Below are 25,162 nucleotides of genomic sequence, written 5' to 3'. Positions count from 1 at the left end.
CTTTGACCCCGTATAAACTGCTCACAGATATCGATGACACACTGTCAATGCAAATACAGACATCTGGATTTTCCATACACTTTTATCCCGCTCTATAAAAACAAAACTGGGGGAACAAAAAAAAAAAGATAAGCTGAAACTTCACTCACCATGGACTTGGTAAAGGGCCGGACCAAAGTAAACAGCAACCTGTACCCCCACCAGTTCCGATGAATGGAAGAATACATCATATTTCCTGGATGGACAGCATTAGACGTCACCCCATGGGGAGAGAGGCGACGGTTCAACTCCTGGGAGAACAGAACGTTGCACAGCTTGGAACGGTTGTACGCTAACATGGCCCAATAGTCTTTCTTAGATGGGGAAAGCAGGCTGAGGTCAAGTTTCCCCGAAGAATCTTTAATTTCAGTAAACCTAAAGATAAAAAATAAAATAAAAATGAAATACGCTTCAGACATCCTGCCAATAAAACTTTACAGTGGTCCAGAAATAAGAATCTCTCTAGCGCCTGCTGTAATAGGTTTCTCCGTTGCGAGGACTGTTACGAAAAGAAATACAGAGTTCGGGATTATTTATGTAATTTGATCTGTGGGATATAGGAGTAAAAATCATAAAACAAAGATGTTTTGCTTTTTCTTTTCTTGTTTTCGCTTTATGATGTCATGAGTTAGGTATTTTGTGAAACAAGAAAGGCACCTGAATGCCTATATACTAGTATTCGTATCTTACTAATCAGTAATATAAGTAACTGGTATAAGTAATACTAGGAACTAGTATTGGCATTTTATGTAAATAATAATATATAAAAATGTATAATGTAATATATAAATAATATATAAATTATATATTATTGTAATTATAATAATATATCAAGTTTGCTTTAAATAGTCATCGTGCCTATATCAAAGCTTAAGGCTTTCCAATTCACTGGCCGATGGGATGGATAGAACTTTACTGGGTTAAGGAAAAAAATCCTTATTTTTCACGCACAGGAACCAACCTAGCAGTTCCTGCCTAATCAGCAGTGTAACATTTACTAAAAGCATTATCGGAGACTAAACCTATGTTTCTATGTATTAATGCCTGGGTAGTTATTAGGTGGCTCTGTAGCTCAACCAGTGTTGGGTTCAGGGCAATGTAGTTGAGCCACGTAGATTAAATAGAAGCATCTTAATAGCACCTTTTCTACCAATGACCCGACCATTTCCCACTACATTCTGCTTATTTGAAACATTCTACACGCATTTTGTGCACATTGGGGTACAATTCCTAGATGGCATAGGTTTGCAGCTGCCATAGAAAAAGGGGCCATATATTTATCTGATGGCACATGGGGAACCATTCACCCGTAAACAATGATTCTTGCTCATTTCTTGTATTGGATTCCTTAATAAAGTATAGTATAGCTCTGTGTTTCTTCCAATATAAAGATCTCTTAATCTAATCAAAAATCGTAATTTATCAAAACATGTCAGAGAAAAAAAACATCTGAAATCTGATTTTATTAAACCATATTGAGTACAATATCTAACTATTTGCAGGCTACAAACTGGTAATTATGCCGGGACTATAACCTTGGTATCTTGCCACCTGAATTCTAATACATCTAAAAGATAAATGTAAGCACAGCCTAAATGACTTTTGGCAGTCTATTATGTTTTTAAGTACGCCCATGGCATTCCTTAAACACAAATCAAAATAACTAGTTGATGTTTTTTTATTGAGTCTGTCAGAATCATTAAAACACCAGCTGTTTATATCTTTGTTTCTCTTTTGCCCTTTGCTATGGTAAAAATAAGACATTTTCCTGGTCAAATTTTCCTGGCATTTGTAATACTTTATTTTTGGTGTTAATCCGCAAGAAACAACCAATATGTGCAATAATATAAAAATGAAATAACATTGCACTACATTAGCAAAATGTATGCCTGATCTATATATTTTTCAACACCCAACAAGGCTTAAGCTACCTCTCCTGTTTTTTGGTGTTCTTGGGTTGGAAGAGTGAGATATGTTCACCTGCCAACAGAGATATGATTTCTCCTGCTCCCCACTACTTCATGAAGATGAATAATCATGCCATTCAAAGGTTATTGTATCACAAGCTGATTCATATAGTCACAACGTGCGGACTGTAAAACGTCTAGACCTGGTAGAAATCAAACGTTTCAGGCCACCAGTTATGTGCAGGCGGAGAGAGAGAAGGAATGTCTTCTCTGCTTAACATCCATCATTCATACATTGTGTTCGAAAGAACGTGGGCAACCGTTGTGGCTACAATATACCTCTGTACCTCTCAAGTGTCCTGATCTTCAGGCATTGTACCCGTGTCCTGCAGAGCTTACTCACTACCCTGCTTTTGTGAGCATTGGGGATTGTAGGCCAGCTGGGGAGATCCTCAAGTCTCCCATGACTGTCCCACCATGCAGTGAAATTGATAGAGCTATATATTGTTATAGCACAGACCTCTCTCATATCTCCCATATGGACACCTCATGACACACTATAGGGACAAAAGTATTGGGACACATGACCATTAGACCAACAGGGACTTTTATGACATTGTATTGTAAATACATATGTATTGTAAATTCAGATTGTATGGCTAGAGCATGACTTTATTCACCTGTGGCAATGGGTCTGATTGACATACCTGAATTCAATAATTAAGAGGTGTGTCACAATACTTTTGTCCATGTAGTGTATATTGAAGCTGAGTGCTGCAAGGTGGCTGGATAAGGGAGGTAGGTGGTCTGCCCCAGGCTTGATTCTGGTCATATGTCTATCCTGCCCAAAGGAGTCCCAATTTGAGAAAGCCTATGAGTGTTTTCTTGGCCTCATTTGTATAAATTCCCATTGCGATAAAATTGCAAATATTCAAAGATACTAGGAGGAAAAGGCTTTGGGCCACTTCCTGAAACCTTTTCTTGGGTTAATTACAATTCTATGCACGGCGACCAGCAAGAAGGACTAAAGGCAGCATTTACTCCTAGCTGGATTCTTTCTGTGCAACTTGTATGTATTTTCATTGTGCAGGGCATACCTGATTACTCTTGTTTGCAATACGTTTTGAACATTATATTACTTGGCCAGCTTGTGGACTTGCCCCTTGGGCTAAATGGTGCCAGCCCCTCCGCTGGATACCAGATTTGAGTAATTATTCCCTCTGGGAGGGTCTACACCGCATAGTGCATTTTTCTATTGGCCCTGAATTAGTATAATGGCCCTTTCAGGGCTTGGTATGTAAATACAGCTCCAACCACAGCAAGCCATTGAAGAACATTAAGCTTATTTAAAAAATCTGTCAATACAGATGTTTAGATATCACTGGAAGTAATGTGTCACAGACACGCATTCAACACGTCTGATGGCTAAGTAATGTAGAATTGTCTGAAATCGGGTGAACGGCACGATAGCTGTAGAACGTGTGGGACTGAGTCTTTTTTGCTCCATATACCAACGAATTCTCCCGTTGTTTATTATCTTGTGTCTAGTAGTATAAAAGACTGTTATTATATCATTACCCGGAAGACTTTGGAATGCCCTGACACATTAGCCAGGGAAGCAATTAAACGAACCTGCAAATAGGTGGTTGGTCTGTTCATTTGTTAATCTAAACCTTTGCATCCTGTAAGAAAAGAACCTGGTACCTGCTAATTCCACCAGGAATGGTCTTTTTCATTAATTACACATCTTTCAGATTTCATACATTTACATTCTCACGATGCCATGGAAAACCTTAATTTATAACTTACGCTGGCATGGAGAAAAAAAACACGTTACGTAGCCAGAGAGTTATCATGGCTACGATTACACGTAGAATGATAAGAGTCCATTCTTCAGATCGCTACCACATATAGGCCAGTCCTCTACAGCTATCCACTAGTTTGGAATCTTTATTTCATCAAATTTTCCAGATGGTCTGATATCGTCTCTGTAAATCTTGAAGGGGATTAGACAAAGTACAGGTAGGGAAGTTTACTTCAAAGAGGAGAATGGTTAGAACAAGAGGCCATCATCTAATACTGGAAGATCAGAGGCTTAGACATAATTCAAGAAAGTTTTACTTTACCCAGAGGGTGGTACAAAAGTGAAAGAGCCCCCTCAGCAGAAGTGGAAGAGACTAATACAGTAAAGGAATCGAACCAAGGACTAATCAAGGTTTGAGTGTTTACATCAGTTAAAATATACAGAATAGATGGGTTATATGTGTTGTCCCATTCTACGCTTTTAGAAAGACGCATCTCTTTACCAAAGAATTGTTTCTGGTGCAATAGTCCCACTAACTGTGGCTTCTCTTAATTGCAATGGCCACTTGGCCTCATTCGCCATTAGATACCTTATCTTTTAAACAAACACAGTGAACATTAAGAACAGCGGCTTGCAGTTTTTTTGCATTAGTCCCACCCCGGATAGAAGAAGAGCGGAGATATAACTATTTGGGAGAATTGTTTTGCCATAAACTTTGGCTGATCTTACTCTGCAGGAAAAGGTTTTTAAAAATGTACTGTTCTCCAAAGCCAAGTTCCAAATCCAGAGAGCCAAGCCTGACATACACAACCAAGAGAAACGATCTGAAAATGTATTCGAGACAGGAGGTTAGGAAGAAAGACAAGCGGCTGACAATTCAGTGAAATCTCCGCGGCTCATTTAAACTTTTCCCCCGTGCCCCTCCACATCTGGAAAGTGATGGGAGTTGGCAGATTTATTTGTCGGTGCTAGCGCAAGATGATCCACAGTAGCCCCGTTTGCTCGATAATTCCAATTAATTCATCGGTTGCAAAAACCCTGATGTGATTTACAAAGATAAGGGATATACAGATTTTTGTTATCACCTAATTAAGGGATGGGCTGTGTTTTTTAGTGCGGGGTGGGATTAGCGCTGGCGTTCTCTGTTGCTTCCTTCGCTTCCAGATACTATAAATATTAAATGTATATGTAAATCAATCTGAAATGTGTCATTCGTACGGTAAGCTGCTGTGTGTGGAAGTGATAAAGGGTTCACGCTGACCCTTGGCTGGTCTCTGTGCTGAGTCCCCAGAGTTACATATATGAAAGCATGATTAAAAAATAAGCTCTGTTCTGGGTCACTTAAAATTTTAGGGATAAGTATTAGATTTTCTTTTCCATAGCTTGGAGAATGACCTTATATTTGAGAAATGTTACAAACTGCACTCATTTTTGAAATACTGGCTGTTAACCCATTGTTTTCAGATGCAACTTTCCAACTATTTAACTCTGACATAGTCTGTCCACACCCAAAGCCCAAAACACTGAGGGGCACTTTTTTTGAGCCCATTCATGCGCAATATATAGGAGATTTTTAAAGAATGAATTATAGGTGACAATGGCTGGTACTTGCCGGCTGGCAATTTACAACTCTTAAAGTGTACACCACAATATCACGTATTTATATTGCGACTTGCATTGTAGAATAGTTATATAAAGGTCCTAAAATGATTTTTTTTTAAATCTAATTCGTTAATATATGGAGCCACCATTAGAAGTTAGAGAGGAGAAATTATAGAAACTTAACTCAGCCTCAGTGCAGGTACAAGAGGACAATCTTCTAGAAGATCAATGGACAAAAATATTAAGTCCCATCATGAAATATATGAGATAATTTGCTGTATTACATAATTTCCCACATGTTCTACATCAACACCAGCCGGAACCTTTACAAGAGTGGGTTCTCTGCTGACATTTTCTCAGTGGAAGGCGATTAATGGTGTGCTAGTTGCTGTATATAGCTCTGTTCTCACGTTTTTTAGCACTGTTAAAGGTCACAGTGGAGAACAATTCAGTTTACTTTTCACTCAAAGTTAGCATAGTTAGTGCTTACTCCCAGCCAAGATCTCCTTTCTGTGTGCTTGGAGAATGGAGATCTCGCTCACGTCTAATACAACTCCGAAATGTTATATAGCTCCGTTTTTTTCCAAAATAACATTTAGTTATGCTACTTATAGAACCGATGCAATCATGAATCTTGTGCATGCGCAGGGACAGCCTTGTATCCCCCACTAAGCTGACGCATTGAAGAGAGGTTATGGAGTAGTATGAGAAATCCAGTGATATGGATTGCTAAATAAACATTTATACTTTACTATTTTGTTAACCTCTTCATGATTGATATCCTCTTGAGTGTGGCTTATGGTGGGCTCTATCTTCCCTTCCTTTCTTCATTGTGTCAGGTTTACAAAAGTGGCTCCTTTTAAGGGAAAGCCAAAGGACATCCATGACGCTCCTTGGGACCCAGCTAGATCTTGCCTTTTACTCATTTGAAGTTTTTTATTTTTACAAGGAGATTAAGACAATTAAACTAATCTACGGTAAAACATCAGGTAATTTAGAACATGTTTTTCAGCATCACCAGTTTATAAACATTTGAGAACATTTAAGCCCTTCTATGGAACCGTATTTTCATGTAATTGTTGTATATGTGTGTATATAACACAGAGACACAGTTATGAGAGTATGGGGAATGATATCTGTACTTTATACTTTTATCGCTTGTGTCTTTGTGCGGGACATCTGTATTAATCCAGAGTTCTGCGAGAACAGAGCAATTACATTTGTATCGGCACCTCCTGTACAACAGTTCATAAGCATGTTTATTAATATAGATTGTCTTTTTAAATAAATACCACTAGTAATCTATTCACAGAATCACTTCCTTTAAATGATTACAGATTGTGATGGTATTGAAGGCAGTTAGAAAATGGCTGGCTTCAATAATATGTTATTGTCACATTACAGTCTTATACATTGTGAAGTCTTCATTAAAATGTCTCATTTTTTGTGTCTAACTTCCTAACGACTGTTGCGTTCTGCATTATTAAACAAGATGATTCCAGCTCGTGGTGTTTAAGTACAGCGCTTACATTTGAGAGAATCTCCACATTCTTCTTGGTTAGATGCTGAAGTTGTTGAATGACAAATCAATAACGGCCGTGTCATTCAGATATAGTCTATTATTCCATCTCTGAAACAGATCAATGAGCGGCCCAGAGTAGTGTGCAACGCAAGCCCGAATTTCTATGAAACTCTCACTAAAAGTGCCCATAAATTTGGACTTTTGGGAAATGTGGTCTTTTGACTATTAGCCTGCCTCGTAAGCCATGAACGGAAGCGTACACTGAGCACTTCCACCATATTATACGCGCTACATGTTTATGCCTACACATTTGCTTATTGTGCATTACTCTTTCAATGAGACGCTGCGTCTACAGAGAATGTTTTGCGTTTACACAGCTGTGGGCACCGGAATTCCAATGGGTAGTTTGCATGTGGCCAACGACAAAGAGTATTATCTGCCAAAGATGACTACAGGTTCTTCTGAGCCTGTATATAGTAATGGATATTGGATATCTAGGTGACTGCAATTTACCCGATTTATAACATTATTGTGTTGGACATCACTGGGTTGGCTCAGACATACTGTTGTTGTAGAGTAGGTTATTGAGATATATATATTTAAATATATATATATATATATATATATATATATTTATATATATATATATATATATAATACAGACGTCACAAGCCATGACATTTTGTTGCTTGCATTCTACATTAGATGTCATCTAGAGAGAACGTGTGTGTCTGTGTTAAAAATCATTGTAGCGTAGTATGCAAGACTGAGGAATAAATTTAATTATGGTAGCCATGCCAAGTTTCATAAAGCCAATTCAAATGAAAGGTCTGCTCTGTCTTAAAGGAAAAACAATCTTGATTAATTCTCCTTTTTGAAATAATCTCATTTACGTTAAAGGAATATTTACACAAGGGAAAATTACACACGTAACACACATGTAAATCCCTGGAGAGAGCTCTGTTTTCCCCAGTTTACTCTTACATTTTACATTGCAAAATAGCGATCATTTGGGAAGTCCACACAAATTAGGTAGCTGCATTTTTTCAAACTAAATTAGGCTGAATACAAGTCATTTATGAAGCAATAAAAAAAATAATCACAAATTTGATGGGAATTATTTTTATCTTGAGTCTCTGCTCAAATATGGGCAATAATTGCTTATATAATACACGTTTCCGGGCTCATCAGGCAAATACCCAATGGGACAGTGGCTATTATAGATAAGCATGTGGCCCTGTCGCTCCGGTATCAGATCGAGCCCAGCGCTCTTTGGCTGCAGGCTTAAAGAGCATGAAAATACCGAGCAGCCGCACTTACGTTATTTGGCGGTCGCTGGCCTTAATGTCCCAGGGCCGATTAGTCATCCCCAGCCCGGTCTGCTTCCGTGTCAGTAAAAAAAAATATTAGGACTTCTTTCACCAACCTGTGTGACTCTGATGACACCACGACGACTCTGGATGGGATGGAGTGACGTAAGGTTTCTTGCAGGAGGGACACAAGGTAAAAGTGGCCGAGGTGATTCGCCTGGAAGGTTAATTCTAACCCGTCTTCAGTCAGCTGCCAAGGACCCCCCATCCAAGCAGCGTTGCAGATTAGGACATGAAGGGGTCTGCAAGAGCAAGAATGATAATATTATATAAGCATCTGACTTACCCTAGACAAGAAACCGGGTGGTTTTATAACAATACAATCTAAATATTCCAGATATCTGAACCAAGTCATATGATCGTAGACAAAAGAAAATTCTTGGGGTACTTTGTAGATTGAATGACAAATATAATATACATTCAGAGTGATATTAAACACATATTTGATGTCTGTATGAGAGCTTTGTAGTGTTGTATATATAATTAAATACAATGATCCACATGAACACGGAAGCTTTCACTTATCTAACCTGATTGGCATGACAAGCAGACCGGAGAGATGTGATCTGCTCTTGGTTTCTTGTCAAGTGACCCAAGAGTCTCCTACAATAGTCTACAGAAATTAAATGGGGAGAACCTGAAATGTAAGTCCCCGGGTCCCTGAAGCAGCTGCTCTCTCCGTGTCACTCCCCTCCTCTGCCCTCACTTTATTCTGCGGGTCTTATCTCGCACAAACACGCGCATGCAAACTGAAAGGTTCACCACTAGCATACACAAGGCAGGTCCCCCTGCTACAGCAAACAAGTTCAGGGCACGGCGCTTCAAGCACTATCTGTTCGTGTTATCCTAAAGCGACCCTTTCAATAGCCCTATCAAAAGAATCACACCTGAATTATTTCAAGAGTTGGACCTCCAACCTGACCCCGCAATGCACGGGGGATAAAAACTCATTTTACATTTTCTGGTTGACAGCCGAGCTGCGTCTTTGGCAAAGAACCGTGTAGAAAATGCTAAATTTTCATTTTTTTCCCTTTAAATCATGTTTTAACGCCTTTAACTCACCTCTTCAATGAACAAGCTAAACAAATGCAAAATATCAATAATATTACTATTTATAATATCCTTTTTTGTTGTTGTACACAATAAAATAGGTACCAGGCTGCTGTAGATAAGTGGATACAGTGGTCTCCATCAACCATTCAAGCCTTGAGTGATTTAATGATTGCCAAGGTGACCGCTCTTTTGTTTTATTAGTCAAGGGACCTTGGAAGTCCCCCTGGACATAGGAGGGGTTCTTCACCTTCATACACACAATCATTTCTCTATAATGTTCTTTGCTACTGAATTATGTGGTTAACTAGCTCCATAAAACACCACCACTGGACCAAGCTAGACAGGGCTGTGTCGGATACACTAATAATTTGCCCTATAGCTATGGTACGTTAGGGTCTCTTTGCAATTAAAGAAGGATACTATGAAGTGGCCCACGGAGGTCAATGTCTTGTTTCTAAGTTTCGATCTGAGAAATTATGAAAGCAATGCTTCAATGTAACCATAATCCAGAACATAATCTTCACAGAGGGAAATGAAGGAAGGGCAAATATGTTTTATACAGATCCCCATGCTGTCTGCATTGACAGTTTTGTCTACATCACAATTGTGCCAAAGCTTTATGGAGGCAACTGCTGGTTCAGTGTCGGTGGGAGTTAAATAAAACATTATTTCGTCGTAATAAGAATTTATGGTTTTCCGTCGAGGTTGCATCTGGCATCTTGCAAGTGTAAAATAATTCACGAGGATCAGAAGAACATAAGAACGTCAGTGTATGTTGAAATGGCCAAGACGATCAGCTTGTATAGAACTATAGGTTTTATGGCATACACATTTTAATACAGCTTTTGGGTATTTTTGTATGCAGACTGCAAGATTAAGTGAAAATGCAATCTGTACACACGGGTCACCTCTGGGGGGGCACAAAGGCACTCCCTCCCCAAGCCTCAGGTTTTTCCTGTCTTGGGTAAAATCTCCATTTACCCGAGTAGGAATTGCATATACATTTCATACATATATTAAATAACCTCTCTTGTCATGTGTTTCCCATACAAATTCCATTTTCAATTATTGAGAGTAAGAAATTAGAGCCTCTACAAGCAGATAATGTAATTTCCTTGGCCAATTATGACTTGGACCTCCTGTTGTTTAATATCCAAACATATACTGTATACACAAATAAAACTGTATAGAGCGGAGTATAATTGCACCAAAATTACCAGTTAATTACTGTCGTGGAGCCTTATGATTTATAGTTGTATAATTTTCTCTGGTGGTTACAATGTCTTATAAACCCTTGGTAAAATTATTCGGAAAAAAACTATGATATTGCCCAAGGGTCACAGATGAGCTCCTTTACAGACCCTCCTGACAAAGGGGTTATTTGTATCTGGATGTGTTTTCCTACGACAATACGTTCTTCTGATTGCCCAAAGGAATAGAGAAATGTAATGCAGTTCAGGAAGCCCCATCAGCTGCATGATTCTACTTGAACAAAAAGAATTCTGTGTCATTCAGAAAGATAGCGCAAGGTTCTTCTGATATACCCTTACAGAGATGGGATTTTTTGTATACAATAAATAAATCTCAATATGTACAGTTTGAAAGAAGAAATAAAGCGATAAAACGTACACAAGAGAGGTTTATTTTAAAGAAACAGAAATGTTAGAACAAGACGGCATAATCTAACACTAAAGGGTCAAATTTTACTTAACCAAGAGGGTGGTAGATAAACGGAATAGCCTCCCATCCAAAGTGGTAGTGGTTAATAGAGTAAGGGAATTTTTAGACATGCATGGGATAGGCATATGGCTTCTGATTCTAAGACGAGACCAACGACTGATTAAAGTTGGAGTTTTTACAGCAGAACAAATGGGCAGACTAGATGGGCCAAATGGGTCTAACACTTCCCCCGGGGCTTCTATGAAGGAGCACTGGCGTGACGTGACCTTCCGGTGCTCAGTCATAGAAGCCCCAGTGTAAGTCCTGGGTGGAAACGGAGGTTGTTTGCGCGTATTGGGCAGATGTCCACCGGCTGCCGCCACTTGACCCAAAAGAGTCTGGAGCACGGGAGACAAGTCTACGAAGGCAGCGATAAGCCGGGGGGGGGGGCATATGGGGGGTATAGGGCATATCTGGGGGGCAGAGTAGTAAATAGGGGGTATAAGTCATAAAGGGGGGCAGAGTGGCATATAGGGGGAATAAGGCATATCAGGGAGGCAGAGTGGCATATAGGGGGTATAAGGCAAATATGGGGGGAAGAGTAGTAAGATGTGGGGCAGATGTGCATAACTGGGGGGCAGGTTGGCAAATTAAAATAAATAAAAACAATAATGCATTTTTCTCAATCATAGTTTTTCTTAAATATAAAAAAATAGTTTACATGTGAATTAATATTTACTAATAATAATACGTTTTTATAGTCTTATATTCAGGCTTTTTCTTTTTTTTCTAAATTAATATTAAAATTCTTATAATCAGGGTTGTCTTTTAATCAAGCAAATACAGTATGTTTAAACATTTTGGGCATGGGTTACAATATGGATAGTAGTCCAGGAGATGGCATTTGGCACCAGCAGGTCCCAAATGTTTCCACCAGCATTCACTGCCTAGCATGATGAGATAATGGGAACATGATTGCAATTTTAAACTTTAATACATTTCATTTTCAAAAAACAAATGTAAAACATTTAGATGCTATGCTGTTGAGATAGGTCACCAAACAAAAAATGATAGTGGCATACAAATTAAACTTCCATCCAAATTATTCTCTTTTTAAAAATGTTGTCGGAAATGAGAAAGATTGAACAAAATATGTAAAATACGTATTCTGCATATATGCCAAGTTCTGGAATTAGAATGCTACTACCTAATTCCAAATGAAATTTCCCAGACTGGTGTCAAAAAACAATCTTATTTTTTCGACAGAGACCTGTATTTGTACAGAGTGGAATTCTTTCGTTCTCTTTCTAAACGGATTGCAGGGCTCTAGGTTGTGTGTATGTGTGTGGTCTGGCTTTTCTCCAAAATATAATAAAATAGGGGAAAAAAATAATTTATACACGACACAAAGAGAGACAGTTTAGTGTTTACGTACAGAGGCACTGTCAGGTAAAAGCACCAAAAAGAAACTTGGGAGTTCCATGAGTAGACTGCCAAGAAAACAGATCGCTCCAGTGCGGAAAAGGGCTTGGACAAAATCCTTTCAGTTCGACTGAATATACATTCAATCTCAACAGACAAAAGTGAGACAAAAAGTCTAACTTCTGTCACCTAGGAGCACATTTCACTTGGAACCTGCAATTTATAAGGTCTCAGATGTTATGTGTACCCGTGGAATTTGGAGACGCCAAAGCCTAGAACCAGAATTGGTTCTTCAAGACAAACAGTATGCTTCTCATGCCAATGGAATCCCTAGATTCGATATCACACTTCCAGACACACGGCGCCAAGCTTAACTGGCCATTATGTTTCCTCTTATTAGTTTGTTAGAGAAACAAAGAAATTACAAGTTCACTTTCTCTATTAAAAGGCATCTAAGATAAGACCTCATCACAATGCACAAATATGTCCCTTTACAAGGGAAGCCATCACTCATAGCAGATACCAAGAGGCCCCTAATGAGTAGAGGCGCCACTGTCTATCACAGGGCTAAACAGAGAAGTACATTATTTACAGTAAGGGCTGTAAAGCTCTTGAATGCACTCCTCACAGAATTAACTGGTTTGCTTCTTGCCAAGAAGGGAGGCTCAGGGCTAGGATGTTATTTAAAAGTTGTGGTTTTAGAGATTATTGCGACTGCTTATGGAGTCATTAAATATTTGTTGCCACTTCTAGGAAAGTTTGCATTTTCTTATATTTATTTTTTTGAATCGATGCCATTAAGTATATCTTAGATAGATGGAACTTCATAGGGTTTTGTCTTTTTTTTCAACCTTATAAACTACACAGCTATTGATATGTTCCTTAAACCCAGATGCTGCTGACGTTGGAAAGCTTTTCTCTCTTTGGTAAGCAGTGAGCACATAATGATTGCAGAAATGACAGCTAAGCAGACAATTAGCTGGCAGAGGAGACTTCCTAGTTGTAATTGTCACCGCTAAACGAAATAGTTCTATTAATTGATATTTTAAAAATAATGCAATTTGGCAGCCGCTCAGAAATGGCATCGCAACCATAATCACTGTGAATGTGGTGAAATAATAATATCTTGCACAATATTTGGCCTCGACACGATAAGATTTATCGGCTAATATTAAGGGTGTTACAATAGAGTTTCGTTGGCAGCAAAGAGCCTGCTTTCCGAGTTCTTTAATTTTCTGAAACGCGTAGAAATGTCATCTGCATATTCTTCGAGAATAAACTCTGGCGCGATTACAAAAATACAATTCATATTATTTCCATTACAGACATTATCTTCTAAATCTATGGATTTCTTTTGTGTTCTATAATGAGTTTCACCTACTCTGTGAATGTAAGTTACATAGGGTATATACCTTGCTGGACATTAGCTAGATATAATGGGGATATTAATACACCTAAATATTGGACCTCACATACGCTGGTCTTGTAGTAAGACAAATAAAAAAAAAAAAAAAGGAGAAAAAAGGCAAAAGGTTAAATATGAAGAGGCAAAGCTTGGCTTGGTTGGAGGATAGTAATCTATGTTCAGGTTTTAGATTTCTGAGGTCAGTGTTCTTGGTAAAGTAAGATGATAAAGAAAATAATCCCTTTAGAACTAACGGTCTGCAAGGCATTATCTCACTGAACGAAATCCCCAGGGTCATTCATTTCACTATGTGACTAATTTAAGAGATCACTGCATCATTAGTCAATGAATTCCCTTTGAGAAGACGAGCATGTGTCTGTGCAGAATCCTTGCAACCTAATCTCATGTCATGGACGGGATTAAAATACTTCGGGGGAGGGGTGTGGTTAGTGTGTGTTTATTATTGAATGTATATGAATTTATTCATAAGGCTATGTAGTAAAAAAGTACTTAATACTAAATATTGAAGCTCTTGCACTTATTACTATGTTTTCCACATATCTTCAGTGAAAATAGCTGACGTTTGAGCCGCAAAATCCTTTACTTGAACCGTATAAAGCACATTTACTTTTTTACATTCTATTCAAGGATTGAGCTATCATTTTTAATAATATTGTTATTTATTGCTTTATATAGTGCCATCATATTCCATAGCGTGTGCAATGGGTAGACAGGACATAACAAGTAGTATATAACATAACAATTCGATTTACAGAATGTTTGTTAAAAAGAATACAAAACACCAGTGCAAAATGTTAACCGTTTGATGGGTAGAAGTAAAAAACAAAACAATACTATAAAGAGAGACTCATTTTAGAATTCCAGTTATTGGTAAACATTCTGACACAATGGAGGCAGCCATTTTGAATTGTATAGAAGCTCCACTTAAGGCCTAGTATCTTTGCATCAAAAGCTCTGCAACGCAATATGGTCATGGTATTTAGAATTATTAAATTTAGTAAGTAAAACATACAATAAGCACATACAATAAGCAAGCTCACACACACTTACAGATTTCTACTCTTGAAGGCTTCAGCAAACTTTTCCACACTGGAGAAGGAGGCCAAGTCCAAGATCATTACTTCTACCTTAGCTTTGTGCTGCAACGAGAAAAATACCAAAAGAGAAATGATAAATAGCTGCAAACTTGGATCAGAGTATCACATTACACTTAATGTTCTGTGGAAGATATCTGAGGCCGCTTTCTTAATATGAAATGCCCACAGTGCACGTAAATCATTAGAATGAATGAGAGAAAGGCAATCACTGCCAAAAGGTAGCATTGTGACACTGCGGAGAAGCAGAGTATGGTGCATAGGTGGATAACTTTATTAAAGACTATGAATTAAAAACAGACAGCTCCAAGGATATTTCACCACGTCAAGTTCAGCAATCCATCATAAGGCATAAACTTTGAATTAACCCATTCTTGTTCGAAAAGATATGATGCCCACCAAAAAATGGTACCGATTCATGTACTGTCCTACAAAAAAGTATATTTATTTCATGTATACTGTTGATTTATTGTGTCAAATTGCATCCCCTGAGATGCGAAAAGGCTATGATTTCTGAACATCTTTCCACGAATAAAGTTAACTATATAAACTATATAAAAGACAATAAAATATGACACTGGGCCAACTCCCATTAAGCCTCCCCTGAAAACATGGTCCAGCAGGATCTTCTAACTATGTGTTATACAGGATCAACTAGTCCCTTGATGGCCCAAAGAGAAGTATCTGGCCAATATAAGTATGTGTCATTATGTATTGTTAAGCCAGTAAGGTGAAATGTTTCATCTCATCGCAGCTGGCCTCAAACCCATGGTTTAGTGAATAAATCCCTATGTTGTACATATTCATATAAACACAGATCAGTGGTTCCCACGGCTAGGGACAGTTTTCAGATATCATTAATTTTTACTTTTCCAGCCTGCCTCCAACTGGGTTTTGTGAGTAAGAAGTATCCACAAGGCACTTCCAGCTCCGTAAAATCAAACGAGTAAAACGTCTAGAATGGGGTCTGGAAACAATCTACCTTCTGAGGAACACGGCGAATAGGAAAATAAACTTCTAATTCATCATCGGTATGACTACAAGCCAAGTTCTTTGAAGTTTCTCATTGACGAGATTAACTCACATTAGATAAGTGAAGCTCAGACGAACAGAGAATTTATTAATAACAATGCATTTAAACAGCAGTTAAAGTGCGAGTCCAATGGCTGAAGCAGAACATCAGTATGGATTGTGCGCCTTTATGCTGGAACACTGGAGATAAACCAGCCCTTGCATCAAATTCTTCTTTCTAATGTAAGAAGTGATTTACGTTCCATATATGTAAAACCATTGATACATTTGCTTGAAGGATTGCAACAAGCAAGCTCAGGCTACAATGAGCTAAAGCATAAAAGCATAATGCTTATTATAATGGCATATAAACTAGAGAGAATAAATAATACATTACGACAGGTACATTTATACGACAAAGAGCACACGCCATTATGTTTCACAACACTTGTTTTATACACAGATGATGACTCTTAATACAATCTTCTATACCGTACCTAAGTAATGTACACCTTTAAAACATGCTTTGAAGAAAAACAACAATATGGCGGACGCAGAGTGACACAATCAATAATCCAGGGTTTCTCCGGAGCGAATGCGCATTTAAGTAGCTGGCTACTTGAGCAAAATTATTTATAATGGCACTTAACCAATAAACCGTCTAACTGCAAAGTTTGGGGAAAATGGGTTTAAATGTAGCATAAGAAGGTAATTTAGTCAAAACAGATGCCTGGGATTTATACTTTTAATAGTCTGGCAAGCATTTTGAATTATCGATGGAAAGTACTGATGGTGGATGGAAAGCAGCACTTAGAAGGCTGGCTGCAATAGCGTTTATTACAATGACTACTGTATAAAAAACCTTGTAGGATCATCTCAATTTTTCACTGTTTTAGGGTACTTGACAAGCGTGTGCATTTTATACACGTGTGCCAAGCAACACAAGACGTGGATAGTTTCAAGAAAAACAACAAAAACAAAGAAACAAGAAAGTTTGAGGTCACTAGACAGCAGATAAGAGCTTTTCGCCCCGTGCCGTCTGCCCATTTTTCTTGATGTGAAGACCTTAATCACTCCTTGGTATATTTGAAGATTCAGGATACCCATTTGTCTATCCCAAGCATGTTAAAATTTCCTTACTCTATTAGTCTCTACCACTTCTGATGGGAGGCTGTTCCATTTACCGACCACCATGTAATGTATGTAAAATGTCCTTTTCATGGTCTCAATAAATCAATTGAGGTTTTAACATCTCGGAATAGCTCATGGAACAGAAAAATACTCAGTAAAAAAAGTGAAAACATTCCCACTTGGTCAATGTCCTTACTATAACCACCAAGTTTAGGCTTGTTTAAACCTACCAAGTTAATAGGCCCCTTGCAGATAACTCCCATAAAATTCAGACTTTTGTGGGTCTGTCTCAATTTAGGACACGAATCTTGACAACTTGCACCATCCACAGCCCCATATCTTGGAAAGCAGCATCCGCTGACTCGATCACTCGGGCTCAGTCAAGTTTTCTGTGGTTCCAGCATTGTTTTTTTATCCCAACACACAAAATATGGCTTTCAACAGGTTTAGAGATACAAATGATCTGGATTACATTAGGCTAAGTGTATGGAAACCACATCTGTTTCTCTAACCAGTAATGACCAATAAACTCAAATGACTGGGCTCCTCTAAATATTTAGCTCCTGCACAATGGACACCCAACTGCCAAAGATCCATGGACATAATTGGCGTGGCAGCCGTTACCGTATCATGAATTAAACCTTCAAACATGAACAGATGCTGGCAGGGATTTAGCATGGAAAGTATTTACAAAGTGACAAATTATGTTTTGTATCAAACAGAGATGAGGAAAACAATAAAACGCAAATAAGATGATAAACGTCTCGCACTCCCAAAAAAAGTAAGACGTTTTTTGTTTGTTTTTTTCTCTTTTGTTTGTTCATTCTTTCTTTTTTTCTTGGACGGCAAAATGCTGTGTATACTTGTTGCAATGTAACCATAATAATTAGATATGATAAAGCACTAACGGTAAAATGTTCTGGGCAGCCTGACCTTTTTGAAACTCAAATTATATGAAACGTTAAAACGCTATCTTTCAATTATACAAGTAAAAATATATAAACTGGGGCTAAGTGTGTGTGTGTATATATATATATATATATATATATATATATATATTTATATATATATATATATATATATATATATTTCTACATATACACACACACAAACATATATATGTTCTCACTATTATCTCAAGTATTACACTTCTCTACAATAAACATATTAAGGAGCAGGTATGTTAGATTGCGTCTCTGGGTTTGACCTGGAGTCTCTGGGTGAAACGCTGCTTCCCCAGGTCTCTGGGTCACTTTGTCCTTCGATGCACGGATAGCTTCATCCCTTTCAAAGTTACTCCCTCCCAGAAGAAAAAAAGTTTTCCAGGTAACCTTCGTTTGGCAGTTCCTAGCTATGATTCTAGGCTTATTTAAGGACTGACATCTTTTCAGATATAGTATGACACGTTTGTTTGATAACTTTTATCTGTGCCTTTAACCACTACTACGGATACAAGCTGCCAACGGACTTGGAAGACCGGGCTGAAAAAGCTAGAATTTCCAGCTAATTTACACTCTTGCGGTTTAATTTTGTGTGTTAAACACTGACTTCCCATCCTTTGTTCTATAATATTCAAAAACAATGGTCAGTGAAGACGTATAAAACATACATACATACATGAATGACATGTTATACACATACTTATATATACACGCACACATACGGTATGTATAATTTCAGATAAATCATTCCTGCTTCATTCCAAACATACACCTAACACATTACACATATATAAAGATTTTAAATTATATTATAGTCTCCAAATTCCTAGCGGAGTTGTAAATTTTATGGAAGACGTTCACATCTTAATGAAATTCTAAATCCATAACAGTTAATGATCTGAGATCCTTTGCTGCCTGAGGGTACGGAGCTCTTCTGGCGCTGAAAGGGTGAAAGGATAATTAAGATGTTCTTTTTTTTTTCTTGCAAGGTTAAATAGCTATGTTCTGCAACTGTGAATAAAACCGCTGGGAATAAAGGAAAAATATTCTCCCAGCAAGTATTTTCAAATGCGTTTCTCTGTGCAACCAAACCAAGCTGGCCTTCTCCACTGTTGCAAGAAAAATGATGCCACCGAGGCCAATTGCGAAGGCCGCAAACCGCTACGTCAGTTCTGGAAATGCAAAATAAGGACACCCGTTCCTTCTATGTACTTGCCAAGAAGTAAGAAAAAGTGGGTCTGACAATATGATAAAACAGATGTACAGACACGGAAGGCACTGGTACAAGGAAACCCAAACAGTCACGTTGTGTTAAGTTACGAGAACCACCAACGGAACTGAGAGAAGAGATCTGCTGGACGCTATCCAGAAGCTGAAAAGGTGCATGCAAGCTGCCTAATACCCTTGCGTAGATTGAATTCTTATGAAGAAAATAAAGTTTATTGTCTGGAAACAAAGAAAGCTTGGGAGAAGCACTAAAGCAATGGAGGTGAACAATTAGACAGATGTTCACTTAAGGAAATAAAGAGAACAGAAGAAGCCAACGCTGAAGAATTTTACGAGAATTCCGACAATTCCGCACCACGTCAAGGGCACGGGAAAAGTTAAACCCACTGAAGCTGCTTCGGTTTAACTTCCTCGTAATTGCTGATCTTGCGAAAACCATCTATTCAGGTAATGCGGCTTGCAACAAAGTAGCACCGAGCTTATTTTTAATGTTTTTAATACTTCTTCATGACTGCCCATATATCTTACAACACGCGGCAACTTTTCCTCAAGGAATTGCAACTGCGTTAGCGAGCTTGGCTCCTAACGAACGCGCGGAGAAATGTGTCTACAGTAAAAATATCTTTCTTCTAAAAGAGTTTTAAGGGATGTTTTAAGAAATATGCTCTATGGGGCAGGGACCACCTTTCCTAATGTATGCATAATCCAATCATGTCTCTATGACTACTGTTAGCACTATTAAGCGAAAATAAACATCTGTATATACAATAGGATCCATCATATTAGTTAATGATTGCAGTTAGGGTCAAGGAAGTGTCCAACTTCAAGTTGCTGAGGTCATGTTGGTAGAATAACAAGGAAGGTACCTAAATCAATGTTGGTCAACCGGAGGTCCATGGGGTAGCTAGAGCACTCTATTAGAGCATTCTATTAGATAATCTATTGTAATAGTGTCTGGCATTGCTGTCTAGGTCATGAATGTCGAACTTCTGGCCTCAAGGGCCGGACCCAGGCCAGATTTTTGGGTTAGATCCAGTCTGGTCACTTGTGACTATGATACAAATGTAAAGAATACCTCCTGTGCCCCAGTTAAAGTGTGTTGTGCAATTCTTATTAAAAAAATGTAAATTAATATTTTATAGGAATAGGTTAATTATACCTTTAAAAATTTAATTGTTCCTTTCTCTGCAACACAGTAAAAAAAATAGGTAGAACCTCTGGACGGCGCCAGTGACTTTGACAGCCACTTAAAACTCCTTAAATCTGCTACATTCACCGGTAAATTCACCTAATGAAATCCATCGATTTTCAAAAACCCAGAATCAAATAAATTCACAGGAAAAAAATGGTTTAAACTGTTACTTTCTACTTGGAACTAGAAAACTTCAAGTACCAAAACTCAAAAACAGACGTCACAACATGAAGCTTTCCTGGAATCCACGCAATATTACACTGCATTAAAATAAATGATGACAGGAGGGGTCTTAGAGAAAACAAAAAAGTCCAGACGTACCTTTATTCTCAAATAAATAATACACGCTGTCCGGCCTTTAATGTCTCACTTTGATAATGAGTCTCTAAACATCAATGTTTAAACACGCTTGGCAGATAGGTGGAACTACCTGATTGAATGAGGCACATGGGGAACAAACAGGTTAATAAGATTCCTAGAAATGAATGCACGCCAAGAGCCATCGCAATGGCATCTCCATCCCGGGGTCCCGATGAACACTTCAAAGGTTTGATACATGGCCCTATAACGGCTCTGTCCCCTTTCTCCGGGAAATCACAAATATTCAGCACTATCCTCTTTATTACCCCAGAAATCATACAATATCTTCTCAATCAATAATACAGCAAAACCATTACTTCTTATTAAAGAAAATGGCAACCATATTCCTGAAATCCCAAATGGATAAATTGAGGGGATATAAAGGGGGATACAATATAATAAAAGGAGGTCGAAAGCCATGCATTTTATATAATATATATATGTGTATATTTATGGTTGGATATGATCATGTAAGAATTCTTTAGACCAGCAAGGACAAGGCCAGATGAAACAAAGAGCACATGCAGCAACTGCTCCTGGGCCCTGGAGTTGTAGGGGGCCCTATGCCTCCATTGTATAATAGACTTACTTGATTGGTAGTAGTCTGTGTTGCATGTAATATGTTGTTACGCATCGATACTGATATGCATGGGACAGGCTTGAATTATGTGGCTCTCCATTGGTTTGCACACATTCCGTGGTTAAATCGTAAAGTAGATGGGACATAATATGAGCAGGGTGTGACATCATGACGGAATGTAGAGAAATCTACAATAAATAATGCTTTTTGTTGTATTCATGTCAATATGGAAAAATAGTTGGGGCTCTTTTTGTTCTAGTTGCCCTAGTTGTTCTAGGTCCCAAAAAGCTCCTTAATCTGCTCTTGAGCAAGGAGAAAATGTCATCCTTGAATTATTTTTCATTTTGGAGTATTTTTTATACCTTAAGTATATAAAACATTCTTCACCAAAGTTCTAATACGTTTTTATTCTTTATTATTCTCTTCTTTTTTTCCTTGCAAATTACAAGTTTCCGTATTGACCAGACCATGGGGTCTTGCTCGACAAAGTTAGCTACCAAATCCAGGCAGGCTAATTTGTCATCCTGTCAAAGTAATGACATTCATTCATAAATACCATGCATTTTCTTCTACACCTGGCTGAGTACTCTGCTCAGGATGGTGGAACCTTCTAATTGCGCACCTACTCCTATTGCCCTTTGTACGATATACCTGAGCGGGCTGGGGAAGACTAATGAGAGCACCTTGGATGTTGTGCAGATCCAGTCTCGAGATAAATTGCCCAACAAGAGATTAAAATGAACACACTAGAGACATGTCTGCTGTTAACTACAAAATATTTGGGATTGTGTGGCCCATTATTCCTAGAATTGTGCTATGTGCCAGATTCTACATCTCCGAAAGAGATAATAAAACACTATAATAAAAGAAAAAAAAATACAAAAATTAATTCTTACCAATCTGAAAAGTTTGTGAAATATATTGGGCTACTGGGAAACATTTCCTGGCTTTAAATTTTTTATAAGCACCTCAAACAAACCTATAGACACGGGAAGACTACGCCAAGTGTATATTTGTTTAAGATTCAATAAAGCTTACCTTCAAATACAAAATAACTAATAAAAATGATTGAAACAATAAATGGTATAGAAAAAGTGACTCCATTCCCTACCTGGGACTTAAGAGGAAATAATGGGAATTTTAGAAACGGGAAGCAAAAAAAAAAAACGCATTAGTGTTTTATCTTCCTACCTGGAAACTTACAGCACTCTATCTCCTGGAAAAGTGACATCATGAAGGGGCAGGGCCAGCCATGCATGAGGTGGAGCAAACCATATAAAGGGGTGGGGCTAATCACAAAGGGTGGGGTTAACTACATAAAGGGGTGTGGTTAACCATAAAAGGGTGGCACTAACAGCTAACCTTTAGCAGGAAGGGAAGTGTGTGGGGAGTAGGAGGCCAAATGCAGCTCCCCTATCTGGAGAAAGAAGAGGCTGACCCAGAGACCAGGAGAAGCAGGGCTTCACCAGGAGACTCCGGGTCCAGCTTTAAGAGTTTCCAGGTATGAACATGTTTCTTGCAAGGCTACGCAAGGCCGACTGTTGGCCAGCTTTCTGTCTACAAAAGGAATACAACTGACCATAAATATGTTATAAAAACATTGTTCCATCCGAAAGTGATTTTCATGGAATCTTACTGTGCGCTGGAAATCCTCAGTAAGCTTTCTTTGGAACGGCTATCCATAGACCAGACCAGTTTATGCGTTTTCTGGCAACAAATGTAATATTAGATGTAAAAGTTTATTTAGCACAAAACCATATCAAGGTATATTCATACTTTTTTTTGTAATCCAAAGTTTATAATTTGAAAATTGACTTTGGAGACATTTTCTTTATTATTTTTTATTCATTTTTTTTTCGCTAGGTCTTAGGTCTATTAAAATGATATATGTTGTATTCAACATAAATTGCGCATACACAGAGGAGACTTAGCACTGGCTTTCCTGGTATAATAACTAAACTGAATTTTGTGCTAGCCGCAGTTTGTGGCAGCAATGCAGTATCATTTGTCTTAATTTTTCTCCGGCATTACATTAGGAGAGAGCATTTACATTTCTAGGTAGTCCTAACCACTTTAAAAAGTTTCTCTTTACAGCGCGAGGAGAGTGGGAATCAAATCTGCATCTTTATATCATGCAGCATCGAGCGATGCTTTCTTTTTATTGTTTAAAATACACATGGATTTACTTTCCATTTACCTAGCTGCGCAGAAACAAGGAAGCCCATTATGCAAAACGCATGAAATATTTAACACGGAAGAACATGCACTTAGAATATGGCTCTGCTTCATTTTACTTTGAGACGGAATCCAGTAATCTGTACAGCAGGAAACTTTTATTTATTTATTTTTTAATCTCTCAGCGCGTCGCAAATAAAAAAACCTGGAAGTCTTTTTAAAGAGGTAATCCAAGGCAAGGCTTTAGTAAGATTGTTAATGGCTATTTAATAGTGTAGCCCGTATGTTGCTTGATGGCACACGAGACCACAAACAATGCTAGAAATTATCTTGGGGGGGGGGAACACTTTGTTCTTTAAAATATATATATTTAGACGTGATTTTTTCTTATAGGAGCATTCATATTTGTGGCATGGCATACCCACTTTGTCCAACATGCAAATAAAATATATATATTTTTGTTGTATCAAAAGTAAGTAAAACATCGCTAATGGTTAATTATGCAAAGCCTGGTAGTAAAGGAGACGTTCAATGGAAATTGTTTTTCCTCAAGCATAAAATGTAGTGCTGTATACAATAATATAGGACAGCATTTACAAAAACATGTATTTGTTTTTATTTTTGCTCAAATTAACTTCCTTTATCTGCAGACCTGGAGGTGGCCATTGATTTTAGTTGTGATTTTTGGGTGACTTTCCCTGCTCAAATACCACAATGAGCTGATTCTTTATGGCAATAAGTTAAGTCAGTTTCCCCATAGACTTTCATTAGACGGAGAGTCTGGCTGGGTGATTAAGACAGAGTCATTCTATTATTTACCAAATAAGCTTACACATACAAGTAACTAATATCCAGCTGTCTGAAAATATTATATTATGCAAAAAATAAAACTGCTTTAAAAAACAAAAAAAACAGCACAATACTTTAGCTAACATATTTTTACTCTGATACTAGTAATAAAATAACGGTGGGAGTTCCTTTTTAATATCTGACTGAGAGAATGAAAATGGTGCAAACCACAACATGAAATATTAGAGAAAAGGCAGAACCGGCATAATTGGTTAAAAATTCTCTGTATAGAGCCTTGGATTAAATACAAGAAAATTCCTGTTCAATTCATCGGACGCCAAGAAAACAAAATCTATATTTTAATCTTTTTGGGTAGAAACAAATTATCTTATTTACTACTTGAGTGGTTTCCTCAATTTAACGCCAATCTTTGAAAAGGGACTGCAGGCTGTCTCATTTTAACAAGGAAACCAAGAAGCAGCTACCTTATTTAGCATAAGGTAGAAAAAACAAATAAACATACAAAATTGTATTGCCCCCCCCCCCTCCATGCCAAAAAAAGCCATTTCACACAATACAATATTTTATACATAACAATATTTATAAAAATACAGGGAGGGATTTGTGTGTCGCACCTAAACAAAAGCTATGCTTATTTACATTTTACAGTTTTTTTTACTCAACGTTTCGGTGTTAGGCAAGCAAAACCTACATATCATTGGAAATTACTGGATTACGATAAAATTAAAGATGGCGGCATTTTACAAGCAATTTACAAGCCGATCGAAATACTTAACAAAATTATACCTATTTTTTTGTGATGCAAATGAACAATTGTTGTTTATTTTATTGCTGTGG

At 37.8% G+C, this 25,162-nt stretch overlaps 1 protein-coding gene across 1 annotated transcript in view; it reads right to left on the bottom strand.

Moving 5' to 3' along the window:
- WWOX (WW domain containing oxidoreductase) overlaps nt 1–25,162 on the bottom strand; it is a 325,001-nt gene that overhangs the window by 224,592 nt on the left and 75,247 nt on the right. The window contains exons 7-9 of the mRNA XM_053449183.1: nt 14,855–14,943; nt 8,301–8,486; nt 150–414 (exon numbers count right to left, since the gene is read on the bottom strand). Coding sequence (XP_053305158.1) covers nt 150–414; nt 8,301–8,486; nt 14,855–14,943 — 540 coding nt within the window. The remainder of the gene's footprint in view (nt 1–149; nt 415–8,300; nt 8,487–14,854; nt 14,944–25,162) is intronic.

Source organism: Spea bombifrons, chromosome 10 (assembly GCF_027358695.1).
Source record: "Spea bombifrons isolate aSpeBom1 chromosome 10, aSpeBom1.2.pri, whole genome shotgun sequence".
Taxonomy (NCBI): domain Eukaryota; kingdom Metazoa; phylum Chordata; class Amphibia; order Anura; family Pelobatidae; genus Spea; species Spea bombifrons.
The sequence above is the reverse complement of the archived record's forward strand: the minus strand, read 5'-3'. Positions and strand labels throughout refer to the sequence as shown.